The sequence below is a fragment of the Miniopterus natalensis genome, chromosome 14 (assembly GCF_054644295.1).
Source record: "Miniopterus natalensis isolate mMinNat1 chromosome 14, mMinNat1.hap1, whole genome shotgun sequence".
Classification (NCBI taxonomy): domain Eukaryota; kingdom Metazoa; phylum Chordata; class Mammalia; order Chiroptera; family Miniopteridae; genus Miniopterus; species Miniopterus natalensis.
Window position 1 is genome coordinate 55328783 of NC_142094.1, and position 12911 is coordinate 55341693.

The 12911-nt window shown below is 50.7% G+C and overlaps 1 protein-coding gene across 1 annotated transcript in view; it reads right to left on the minus strand.

The window, feature by feature from the left end:
• Positions 1–12911, minus strand: part of MGMT (O-6-methylguanine-DNA methyltransferase) — a 149543-nt gene that overhangs the window by 21460 nt on the left and 115172 nt on the right. The window contains exon 3 of the mRNA XM_016204132.2: positions 3958–4118. Within this exon, the coding sequence (XP_016059618.2) occupies positions 3958–4118 (161 nt within the window). The remainder of the gene's footprint in view (positions 1–3957; positions 4119–12911) is intronic.

The window sequence follows — 12911 nt, forward strand, 5'->3', positions numbered from 1 at the left end:
GCGAATTATATTTCCTGCTCGGCAGATCACGGTCCCCTGCTCCTTCGAGGTGAAATAAACCCAAGTCCAAGACGCAGACGCAGCAGATGACTGCCCTCAATGTGTGAACATGACCAGGGTGACTTTTGTTTTTAATAGAAACCTTCACCGGTTTGCTGTTTAATTACTGGGCTAGCGGTAAAAGTTATGTTTAATGTGACTCTTTCCCCATACAGGCAGCACTTGTAGTCATTTCTATTGTAAGTACTACTTACCGGCAACAGACGCCCCATTTTATCCTGCAAGGTCTGAAAGTGGCTACCTTTTGAGCTTGGTGAGATTATGCTGTTGACCCCACTGACCTTGAGTAAAGGCTTTCTCCAGTTCATTGTTTTGCCAGACTCGTGGAAACCTCAGGGAACGCAGGATCTGACCACCTCTTAGATTTAGGACGGAACTTCTGCACAGCTAGGCTTCCCCGGAGGCCCTGGCAGTTACCGCTCAGTCAGAGGGCTCTCTGCGCGGGGACACCAGGGGTTTTCTTGGGATCCAGCGGGCTGTGGTTCTGTCCAACCCCTACAAGCATCTTGGAGCTGGGCCCATAGACCACACTCCCCCTTCAGGATGGGCAGCATTTTAAAAGACGGCTCCCTAGAGTAGTGCAAGGTAAGCAGAGTGGGTTGCAGTGGGGCCCCCTCTGCTGGCCTTGCCATGGTTCAGTCTCCAGAAGAAATCTAGAGCCGCTTCCATCCAGCTGTTTCAAAGGAAAAACAAAGTTTTGGGCTAAAGTACCTTCTGCACGTCCTGGTTGGCTTTGCTGACACTCGCCCCTGGGTGACCCTGGCCCAAGGTCGCACCAGGCAAGGCCCCTTACGTACTCGGGTCACGGTCCTGAGCTGACCCCCTAACGTGACAGCGGAGGTGTTGACAGGCAGCCCGTCTTGCTCCTTACTCCCAAATCAAGAACGTAAACACCGTATTGGCTGCACTACCTTCTCACCCGGCTACGCGCAGAGTCCCGATCAGGCCAACATGTACGTGCAGCCCAGAATTTAATTAGTGACACCAGTAAAACACTTCTTAAATATGCATAGCAATGTGTCTCACAAAATCACTAAGAACATTAAATTCAGCGTAGGGTGAGGCACACAGAAAGAGCACTCACAGAGCTGGATCCATTTCAATAAATCTCTTTAGAGAGATAATTCTCAAAATAGGGCACATGTACATGTACATACGCTATATAAATAGAGGTATATATTTGCCTATCCTATGATTTTAATGTGTCTTGGGAGGAGTGAAGTACAGAAACTGAAGGCATAATATTATGAACAAGCTTTCTAGAACATTCTGATGCATACACCCCTGTAGCCTCAGGTGAAGGGACTGAGAGACGAGAGTAACTTGAAAAAGCTGTTTGCTTGACTGAATCGTAGTTGAAACTTTAAAAACTCCCCTCCTCCAAGACGTGGCTGCACAGTACAAAGAATGAACAAGCGTGAACGCCCACTGCCAGGCGGGAAACTGCGCAATGAAATGGGAAACAATGAACTCGGACATAATCCGAACCTCGGGCTCTTTGGCCCGAGAAATTCACCAATACGCCAGAGTGTGGTTATCAGCCACGCCGGAGAGAGGCTGGTTTAGTGCGCTGATTGCTTCCAAGCTGGCTTGGCCAGCCCCATGCAGACAGAGCCAGAACCAACCGGGACAGTGGCCTCAGTGCCAACAAGAACCAGCGCCCCGCAGGGACTCTGCAGGGCAGCCACCCTGCGGAAATGACGTCCTCTCTGCTCAGGCTGGGAGCCCCGACCGGAGAAACCTTCACCTAGGGCACAGTTCAGGTAATCTAACCTTCCCGATCCACTGAAGGGAGGGACAGAGAGCGCCAAGTGTGGACAGGGACCAGGCCGCCAGGAGAGCGTGATGAGGCCAAGGCTGGACCGTCCGCAGAAAGCAGTGCCCTCCTACCCATGGCTCTGGACAGGGAAGAGTGACGGCCTGGGGCTGGTCTCCTGGTCCCATGTGGAGGGATTCCTGGGGGGGGGGCTCTGCATCAAAATGTGCCTAGTGAGGAAGACTGAGTGCTCCCCGTCTCGCTTACCTCCCGGGCTCACTCTACACCCGCAGACCACTCACTTCCAGTGATTTCTGCCTTCCTTTTGTTCTCAAACGTCCCCACTTCTCTCTCGTGGTTCTAACCACAGAACATGGTGGGTTTTCCTGTCCATGACTGGAGACACCCGGCTGCCTCCGGCACCTTGGCCTTCCCGGCCTGCCACCCGCTCTCGGGCTCTGGATCTTCTCTCTCCGGCCTCGCCTTACCCATCTCTAACCTCAGAAGGCCTTGGACCCAGATTCCCACCCTTGCAGCTCTAGGGCTGAAGGGGGGCGTTTCACCAGCTGCTTCCCTCCCACTTGAGTGCAGTGTCCTTGGCTTGCTCTCATCACTACATGGCGGCAGGGGGGCTCCACACCTTCCAGTCTCGCCAGTAACACTGACGTGAGGTCAACCATTCCTACATCCTTCCCGAGGCTCTGCACCAGAAGTTACACAAAACTCACTTTAGCCAGCAGGTTTAAAAAATGCAGATTTTACTACTGTCATGCCACCGATTTCATAGCTACAAGCTAATAGCTGTGACGAAGGAATTATTAAAGTGTTAAATATTTCATTTAAAAGGGAACATTGCCATCACTTTAGAAAGAAAACTCAGAACTCATCTGTTGAAAACCTTCATGTGTGAGATGGCCCCAGGAGGACCAGCCGAGGTCCCCCAGCACTCCCACCGGGCCACCTGGGGGGGGGTGTCCACAGCACAGGGCCAGGCCCTCCCTGGGGAGGAGCTCGGAGGGTGCCGGGAAAGTGCCCACCCTGGGTGGCAGATAAAGCAGAAAGGCCCGGTTAGGGGCCCGGCGACCTATCTCCCCGGCCACCCGCAGCCTGTCCAGCTACACCTGCGAGGAAGGTCTCCGTGCGCAGAGGGCTTAGGACAGAGAGACAGCGTCGGCCCACATTCTGAACTCAAAAGCCTATCCTGGTTGCCCGCATGCCTGCTTGCCTTGAATTTGCTGTGAAACACAGCTTCTGGCAAAAGTGCTACTTTTATGCTTCTAGCTGCTTTGCCACTCACCTCTAAGGTCACTTTAGATGCAAATTATACAAAGAAGCTAAACTTATTTATGAGTAAATATAAAGAAGTTAGAGAGTGTTAACAGAAAAGAAGTTTCAATGATATTTCATTATGAAAAAAACATTAAGCAAAGATTTATTTCAAGAGTCATGGCTTCATTAAATAACGATTTCTTAGAGAAAAATGGATTCAAACCAAAGAAGACCTCTGAGAGGTTTCCAGGGAGGACTTGACCTCCCCGGACCTGTCGCCATGTACGAGGCTGCTCGTGCTCAGTCACAGACAAACGCTTCTGTTCACACTTTAGCAAACCAGATGAGCAAAAACCAAAACCAAAACCCCCAAAACACAAAAAGAAAACTCTTTTTTAAAAGAAAACGCCCCAGTACTAAAACAACCATCTCAAGAGAAATTCAATGTATTCAACAAACAGCTCACCACTCATTTTAATTCCTTTAGCATCGCGGTCCTCTCTGCTCCCAGTGGTGGCTCTCTACCCCAGAGGGACCCCACCTGTCCTGGCCCCAGGACCAGGCAGCCAAACGGTTCCCTGGGAGGAATCCCCAGGTAGTTAACTTGTTACTAACCTAACTTTGGAAATTCTCTAAGAGAGAAAGTGAAATCTCCAGCATCTGATGTTTTACTCTGCTACACTGCAAAACCAACACAGCCACTTGGAGTGGGTGGGGATCACGCACTCTGTCCTCGCCGCGTGGACACATGCCGCCTCCGTTAGGTAATGCAAAAATACCAAGTTGGCACAGACGATAAAACAAGCTGTGATGTAAGTGACGGCTAACTGAGCAGCTCCCTGAGGGAGCACGGAGCCGGCGGAGTTACTGACCTTGCAGGAAGATGGGATGGTGGAGAGCAGGCACGGGGAGCTCCTGGAGGGCCGAGGGCTCCTGGAAATAGGCGTCCAGCCAGGCTGCACACTCCAGCAGGGGATCGGTCGTTTCCTCTGCGCTGCCACACGGCTCAGGAGGAGCGGGAGCCTCCGTGGGGCTGCAAAAGTGATAATAGGAGATTAATAAAGCGCCAGGCCCTGGTCCACACATCTGAAAAGCAAACAGAAAATGTTATTGCACTGAAGTGGGTAGAGTCTAGCTGTTTCACGAGCACACACATCTCAGCTAGGTGTGGGACAGGCATGACGACGGCAGGAAGGCGGGCTAGAGGAGGGCGGGGGCTGAGACACCCGGGCATTATTTCACCCACATGTCCACCTTTAGCTTTAAAAACATGGCGTCTTTGAAAATAAAAGGGTGAATCCTAGGAAGGGGTGTCCCCATACACGGTGCTTCTATGTGGGGCTCTGAACATTTGCTGTCGAGCCAGAAGCAGGCTGTGACAAAGCAGTGTGCCTGCCCCTTTGCAGGGCAGACATGTATTTGCATCTATAGTCACCTGTCAAATCACCAAGTGTTCATTATCAAAAGTATTTTGCAGAAATGCTTTTACATTGTTTCATTCACCCTCCCACCACCCCTGAACTTCAACAGAATAGCACATTCCTATGTTTCCGATCACTTCCTGCTGATTCCAGGAGATTTCCTCCTAGTCTGCTCTCAGTCTGCTGGTTCTCATGCTTGACAGTGTCTAGTGTGTGTGTGGGTTCTTTCGGGTAATTTCAATTACTGTACCAGGACATCTATGCGTGGGTTTATTTGTTCCGTTTCCAAATCTTATTATGATGATAGTCACCCTTTTATCTCCTTAAGTTTTAGCCAACGTATTTAGACTCGCTTCAGATGGTGGTGTTTTATCCAGTTGGGTGCTAATTCCTCTGTCTGAGGGATCCCACAGTCGCTCCTCATGGAGCCGACTTCCAGGCAGGGGCTGATTTTCTGGATATGGGCTCAGCTGGATGGGGAAAACAAGTCTGAGTTCTTCAGATGACTTTCCTTTCTTGCCACCTAGGGCCCCAAACACATGGCATGCATCCTTGTGGCTTTCCAGGCATGGCGGGCAGTTTCTCTAGTCTCCTTTTCAGACACTATAGCTTCCGAGCCTTTTGTGGGAAGGCAGAAAAGCCAGCAAAATGCAGGTACAAGCAGCTCTTCCTGGAGCCCTCACGCCTCCCTTCCCGGAGTTCTGAGGGGAGGGGAGTAAACTTCAACCCAGACTGTCCTCCTGCCACCTGCACCCACTGCTCCTGCGGAGTGGCCACGTCACGTGGCTGTGCAGCCCAGCACCAGGGGTGAACAGAACTAATGCACCAATGTGACTGCCTTCAACCCATGGGGGACTTCCCTCTTGGGGTGGCAAGAGAGCGACGGGGACGCCCTCAAGACTCCCACACTGACCCACCATGGCTTGGCGCCGCCTGCAGAACCCAGATGGGGCTGGGGTGGCCATACAGGTGAGTGCCTCACAGGCTTGGCTGGTCTTCAAAGCTTGTGGGGTTCTACTGTCCCATCACCCACCCAATCGAGGTTCCTCGGGTGAGGGGTGAACACTACGGGAGACGGGCACCTTCATTCAAGGCAGGGGCTTCCATACCCACCAGCCTCCTCCTTTGCTTCAAGAGTCACCCTCCTTGCTCAGACACCCCAGTGACACAGGGTACCACTGGGCACCCCAAGGCACTGCCACACTGGTGGCCATGTCTGCTGCTAAGGGAATTGAAATGTGAGCTGTTTCCTAGCATTTCCCACCCTTAAAAGGGTATTTGAAGAATTTTTATAGTAGTAAAATTCATCTGAAATTGATTTTTTATGCTTGTGCTAAAGATCTCAACCTCTGATTTACTCCATGGTTCTCCTTTTTAACTCTTTCTCTATTGGCGTTAGATTACTATTCATGGGTGAAATGCAATTAAACAGCTTTGATTCTGAGGCCAGGATTTATGACACCACATTTAAAATGAATGACATTAAACACACACATAAAACCAGATTTTTAAAGGCACGACCCAAATTTCCATTTCTACAATAAAATGAAATTTATTCTCTGCCCTGCCCTCTCTTCCACCCTCGCTCGGCTCGTCCCTGAGAGAGCTGTGGTGCGACAGTCTCCGGGCATCGCCGACGGCCGCTCTTATCACAGAGGAGGTCCTTCAGCTCCATGCTGACCGGCCCTGAAACCTTAGCCTTTATGGGCTCCGTGGCCCACGCTCGTTTAAATCCCACGTCCAAGTCCTCCTAGGGGGCCAAGCGACTCACCTACCTCAGACGTGCAGACACTGTGGCCAACACCACTGTGTCCAGGGAAGCACCAAGCACCCAGCACCCGTGGGGCAGGGCACCCGGACTCTGCCATGCAAAGCAGCCTGCAAGCCAGCACTACAGATGGAGATGTGACACAACCCCATCCAGAGATCCGTGGGGACTGTGCGGAAAGGGGGCATCTGAGTCCATCTGCCTGTTCCCGAGGCCGTATCGCAACACTGGGGCTGTCGCCTCTTTCAGCTTGGGGTGGGGGGGCTGGCTCACGGCTGGGGAATGAATCCAGCTTGGTGGAGCTTCTTTACATGTGACAATGGAGAGCCCTGGGTACATAAAATCACATATGGTTTGCTTTAAGGGTTTCTTCAAGAAATACGTAACTGCTGGCCATCCCAGGGACTCCGCTGCAGGAAGTAGGGTCACAGTGTACTGCCTGAGGGGGAAGCTTCTGGAACTCGGGTGTGTCAGACAGCCTCCTGTGAAGTTCCCCCGGAGCTGTGGCCTGTGCAAGTGGCCCTGACCCCTCCCCTCCCAGGTTTCCAGAAAGAACGTTCCGGTGCCGAACTGCACATCGGGTTTGTTTTAATGTAAACCTGCCCTTCAACCTAAACCAGGGCACAGAAAGGCGGGTGAGGGGCCCCCACAGAAACCACTGAGCTGTGTCTGATAAAGCAGGCGAGGCTGACGGGACGTGTCCAAGGAGAACACACAACTTCACAGCACACAGGGTCCTGGAGACAGTGGCCTTCCCACCTGTGGGCAGCTTCCTTTTAGGGCACAGATGGGACTGTGGAGGAGGCAGATTTAACTTTAGCCGGGCCTCCGTTACTTTCTGGGTGGTCGTAGGTATATTGCTTAAATTGGATATCAGTTTTTAATGGACATCCTCTAAGCCCTTCATATTTGGGCCTCAAATTAATGTCAGAACCTAAACAAGACCACAGAGGAATTTACTGTAGTATTTTTAAAACACCCATCAAAACACAAAGGAATTTTTATGTAAATTTTCAACTCCTCCCCATATAAGGTAGATGTCCATAAGAACAGTATACTTTTCTTTTTAAAATAATTCGTAAAAATACATCAGCAATAATAAAACATTTTTAAAAGACAATTTAAATAGTATACTTGGCAGACTACAATGCCTTAAAAAAGCCTATTTACTTTCTCCCTTAAGTGTTCAAATTATTAAAAGAAAAACTGTATTTTAGCAACACTTTAGCATATCATTAAAAATCTCCACTATTTGACAGATGAAGATAAAAACACCCCAAAACTATAGATGAATTATCAAGTCCCCAATGATTGCAAAACAATTACAGGATGCAGGGCAATCTAGTTAAATTTTATTCAAAAGCTTACTACACTTGTGTTTTCTTTTATTTTTCTATCAAGAAACCCAGGAGGCTTAAGCACAATTCATTATGTATGAGACCCCACTTGCGGTGCCTGACTGTTGATTAATAGCAAAGTTTGCTGTATGTACATTTGCAACATTAGATGCATACAATATGCTAACTTATTCTTTCACTGAAACTAATTATTTACAAAAATGACTACTTGAGACTACAATTTATTAAATGCATGCATCCAGCCTCGGCTCGGCCCCCAAAGACAGCCCGGAATGAAGATCTTTTACTCGATGTGACAACTTGTAGAAACGTGGTTATTAATATTGTAAATGTGGCAAATAAAGAGTTCAAATAGCCTCATGTCCACGCTGCCACCGCTCCTCTCCACCGAGGCAGCGAACAAAGCGGCTTTTTAACGTTTCTCTCCCTCCCCCCCCCCACACATGTGAGAGGCATAGTCTTCTTTCCCAGCTTAATTTAGCTTCTCATAAATAAAATGCTTAGGCATTGGGAATGAGATAGCTTAAAAAAAGAGCAAGCATAAAAGAGGAATAAAAAGTCCTAATCCAATTGCTGCTTCAGTAGATTTATTACAATTCCGTCAATAGTTAAAACTTTTAAGGAACCATTCCATCGCTCTCATCGAATCTTTGCAATTCCCACAAGGGCACTTTCCCCCACAGGGTCTCCTGGTGTTAGGCGACTCGGTGTGACTCACGGGCTCCCCCCACTCCCGGGCAAGATGGGATGGGTGAGGAATCGGTCCATGAGCAAGAATTACAGCTCTCATGGCAGATGGAGATTTCAAACGGGGCATCTGGTCAACCACGAGTGTCGTTCAGACTAACTACGATGCACATGCCCAAAGCGGCAGCCACCTGCTCTGAGCATCACCCTCCACAGTCTGATGCCCTCGGAGCCTCTGTGTGGCCTTGCTCTGTGCTGCTGAGGGTGCATGCCACTGCTGGCTGGGGGCAGAGGACAGGCAGAGAGGGACAGACCCCTTCCTTCACGTGCCAAGATCAGGGAAATCAATCACCCCTAATGCTCAGGACGCCGATCTAGGATCACTGCCTTATTCTACAAAGATAACAATCTGAGCATCAAATCTTGTTACATTCTAGAAGCTTCCAAAAAGAGAGATGAGGTGCCCACACAATAAGGCTTTAGGCTTGTAGAGAGTGGCCCACTGGGCATCACTGCTCCACACCATTTGAGGGAGGCCATGTTTCTATTTAAATGCCTCAGTAACCAGTCCACACAGTGTTCCTTTCCATAGGTGGGAGTCGCAGGTCTTAGAATGTCCCAGGTCCATATTTTCCCATCCTCAAGCCTCTGGAAAGCAAAGTCTGGAATGACAAAGGCCAGAGAACAGTCCCGGTGGCTTGGTCAACCAGCAGGGTGGGCCTAGGCTGCATCAAGTCCAAGAGAGGGGCTCCCCACGAAGGCCACTCTGGTATCTGAACGGAGAGCTGTGCAATGTCACCGAGCTGGCCCCAAACCCACCTCCCAGTCCCGGGTCCCATACGGCGCAGGCGAGGTGCACAATGCCGCTGAGCAAATGAGTAGATGAGAGGCACTGGTGTTAACGGGCCCACCGCGGGCGCTCTGAAAACACCTGCGTTTCAGATTTCATTTTTCCAATGAATAATTTGCTGAAAACCATTCCCTGGGGGGAAGAAAACTCACGAAGCTTTTTCTAAACAGTGAGAGCGACATTTCCCTGCCTCTCCAGGTTTCACAGCAGCCTGAGCGTAACGAAGTTCGCGAGGCCTGGGGAACGGGAGTCACCTCCAATTCTGTTCCCTTGGCTAGGACTCTATGGTCAAGACCTGGGAGTGTGTCAGATGTGAAGACACAGGACTTAGTGGCTTTCCTTCCTGCTGCTCCATCCCTACTCCTGATGCAGGACCGTCAACCACATATGAGAGGAAACAGGAGAAACATAAAATTAAACAGCAAACGCCTGAGCCTTATCTCCCTGCTATGGCTGTGGACGAGTCTATGGAACTCGAGAGACTGCACACGGATCCTACAAAGGCCGCTTGGGTGGCGCCCCTCATTCCTCAGGTTTCTCGGCCTTCCAGGGGGAGCCCATTGGGTCCTAATGGAGCAGGAGGGGGAGGAGGTCCCGGTAGGGAGAACCCCCTCAACCACCACCTGGGACACACAGAGGGTGCCAGCAGACCCTCCTGCAGGCGCTGCTTCTGAGGAACATGGCAGATCCCCAGAAGGAAGCCCCCTCCAGGAAGCGGGACACGCATCCCCTCTGCCCAGTGGAAAATCTGGGATGAGTGCTGAGCGAAGGGGCAGAGCATGCCAGATGCCACACCCGGGGTAGGGGACCCGGGCCTGCTCGAGCCGGGGACGCCTGCCTCTCAAGCCACAGTCACGCCGTCTCTGTGCCAGGTGGCATTCACTCACCATCTTCATTAGGGAGCGTTTCACCTTCTCTGAGCCCCCAGCGAGAAATAACATTTTGGTACTGGCAGGGCCAAAACACACCCACCCCTAATGGTTTCCAACATTGGTCTCTGCACAGCTCCAAGAGTGCTCTAAGATGCGATCCAGAAAAAAATTACTTTTCATCTTAGCAGGGGAATCTATCCTAATTTCAATGTTAAAATAATAACGATTTTCTGAAGCCGCTGCCTCTTTTCTTTCTCAAGGCATGTAATACATGAGGACTGACCCCATTAACTTGTGTACCAGGATCATTAATAAATGATCCCGCCACTAAATTACCTGTCTTGTAAATTGGTTTGTACAGTTCTAAATAAATAATAGATACTCCCGATTATCAAACGCGGTGGAGTTTTTAAAGAAAAGCACAGCTTGAGAGAGAAGACAACACCGCGGCCTCTTTGGGAACAACTCTCTGCGGCTCAGCCTCGAGAAAGCCCGTTTACGGGCGCAGCTGGAACACGTTAGCTGGCGAGCGTAGCCGAAAACACTGCATTTAATATCAGACAAGTATACTGACTATACATTAGTGGCCAAAAAAATCTTAAGCAACTATTAAATGGACAGTTAATGTAACTGTATTTTAAAACACTGAGGTCATATTTAATTTTGAATTGAAACTCTTAAAATGTGCGTTCTGGCAAGGATGTGGGGTAATAAAACAACGCTGACTACAGAACACAACTGAAACGTTATTAAAATAAATCTCTTTTCCAGAGTACTAATATTTGCAAGTGGATTACAAGCAGCAGAAAACATTTGTACGTCTTCAACAAGGGCTGTCCCTGGCAGTGCGAGTCCAACTTTTCAGTCCGAAGGATGGTACCACCCTGAGCAGCGGCGAGAGGCGGCGAGAGGCCACGCCCGCCGCGCCGCCTCCCTCCCGTCCAGGGCGCTGAGCAGCAGCAACGCCCGAGGTCTTCCCATCCCAAGGCTCCAGCAAAGCACCCGGTGACTCCAGCGAGCCGGGAGCAGGGAGCAGGCGTCTAAGGAGAATGGGTGGGGCGGGCAGGGGGGGAGAGGAGGAGATGGGCTACAAAGCATTTAGCAGCAAAGCCAGCCAGTGCAATCCCCCTTTAGGAAGCACCAATTTTTGCTCAAAGCAGGTTGGAAAGTCTAGTTTTATGTGCCTTTTCCCTCCTCTTATAAGATCAACACCGCCCTCTGGGAGGCTGTCACACTCGCTGGACCGCAAGCTCCCTACCTGGACCTGGGTTGCAGCCCTCCAGGGGGAAGCGAGAAGGGGTTGTCACAGGGCTTTCCAGCAAAAACGGTGCATTTAATTACAGGTGCCTCTGACAGCCAGGACAGGGAGGGGCCCCGCAGGCCCACCCTGGCGCCAGGAGGCAGGACTTCCGAGAGCCCAAGCCTGGGTTTGACCCCTGAACCCCTGCACCCTGAGTTTGAGAGGGGCAGAAGGGGATAAGACAGACCCCACTGAGAACGTGTCTGCTGAGAGCTTGGAGGTGCCTTGCCAGCCCGTCCTCTCCCTGTGCCCACACAGGGTCACCCAGTCCCCAGGTGCAGGCCCCTGGGCCACCTCACTCTGCCCAACCAAGACCATGAGGGACCACTGATGCTCTGGAGACTCTCTTCTCTGGACCCGAACCTCTAGCCCCTCCCCTGGCCAGGCCTCCCTGGAGCCCACACATCCTTCCCCACTGCGAACCACGTGCCCGGAGAGGCCGGAAGGCCCCCCGAGGTTGCTTCGATTTTACTTCTCTTTTGCTTTGACCCCAGTCGGAGTAATTTTGGGATGCTTTGAAAAGGATTTTCAGATGCTCAAGAAAATTCTAGTTTGAGAAACAACTTAAAACAGGGAAGTCTTCTATAAGATACATAAAAGCATCTTTCAGTTGTCAATTTGTATTACAGAGGCAGCATTTTACCTGTATAAATAGCGAGATGTTTATTTTTAAAGATCTTTGTTACAATGAAACCACAAATTTAAAAATCCCAGAGAACTGGGACATCCCTGGAAACAAGGACTCCACCTGAGGCGTGAGGTCAAGGGCAGGGCTGTGCCCATGTGGGAGGCCAAGGATTTGAAGCCACAGAACACGAGGCAGCAGAGAGCAGATGTGTCAACTCTCAGCCTGACCAAGAGCTCAGCCAAGAACCTTCTCAATCCTTCCAACAGGAAAGGCCCTCTGCCTGGGTGCACGTCTCAAAAGGGCTGGAAAACAGACCCAAAGAGCAGACAAAAGGGGGTGCAGGCTGGTGCATCAAAGGGCCCCTCCATCCTGCTTTCTTTCCACATATCTCAGAACGGAACGAAAGTCAGGATTGAAAACCAACACCCAGCTCTTGAGCAACTGTCCTTTCTGGTCCCACCTGCCTCACTCCTAGTTTATTATAATCCGACATCTTCCTGCTAATTACCATTTACACAGGTGATTCAAAAGGACCTCGGCCTTCCCACGGGTCATGTCCTCAGTGGCTCAGGAGGGCCACAGAATGAGAGCTTCATTCCCCAGATGCAAAGCCCTGGGAAATGCCCGGTCACTCCGGCCGCTGTGAGGACTCCGCACCAGGGTTCCTGAGTGACACTTGCTGTGGACAGTAATCGGACTGTTTACAATTCCACGTGAGAAACCTACGAATTCCCACCACCTGTACAGATTGGGCATTTCCTCCTGGCTGGTGGTGCTAAACAGAAAAGTTTACTGTGGCAAAGACCTGTCCCCTGACAAAGGTGACAAGGACAGAGTGACAGAGAGTGGGACCCTCCTAGTCTCCCTCAGACACCCCCAGCATGGGGAGCCTCCTTTCACACTCAGGGCTCCGTTCTGATTTTGGTATTTCCCTTTGATTGG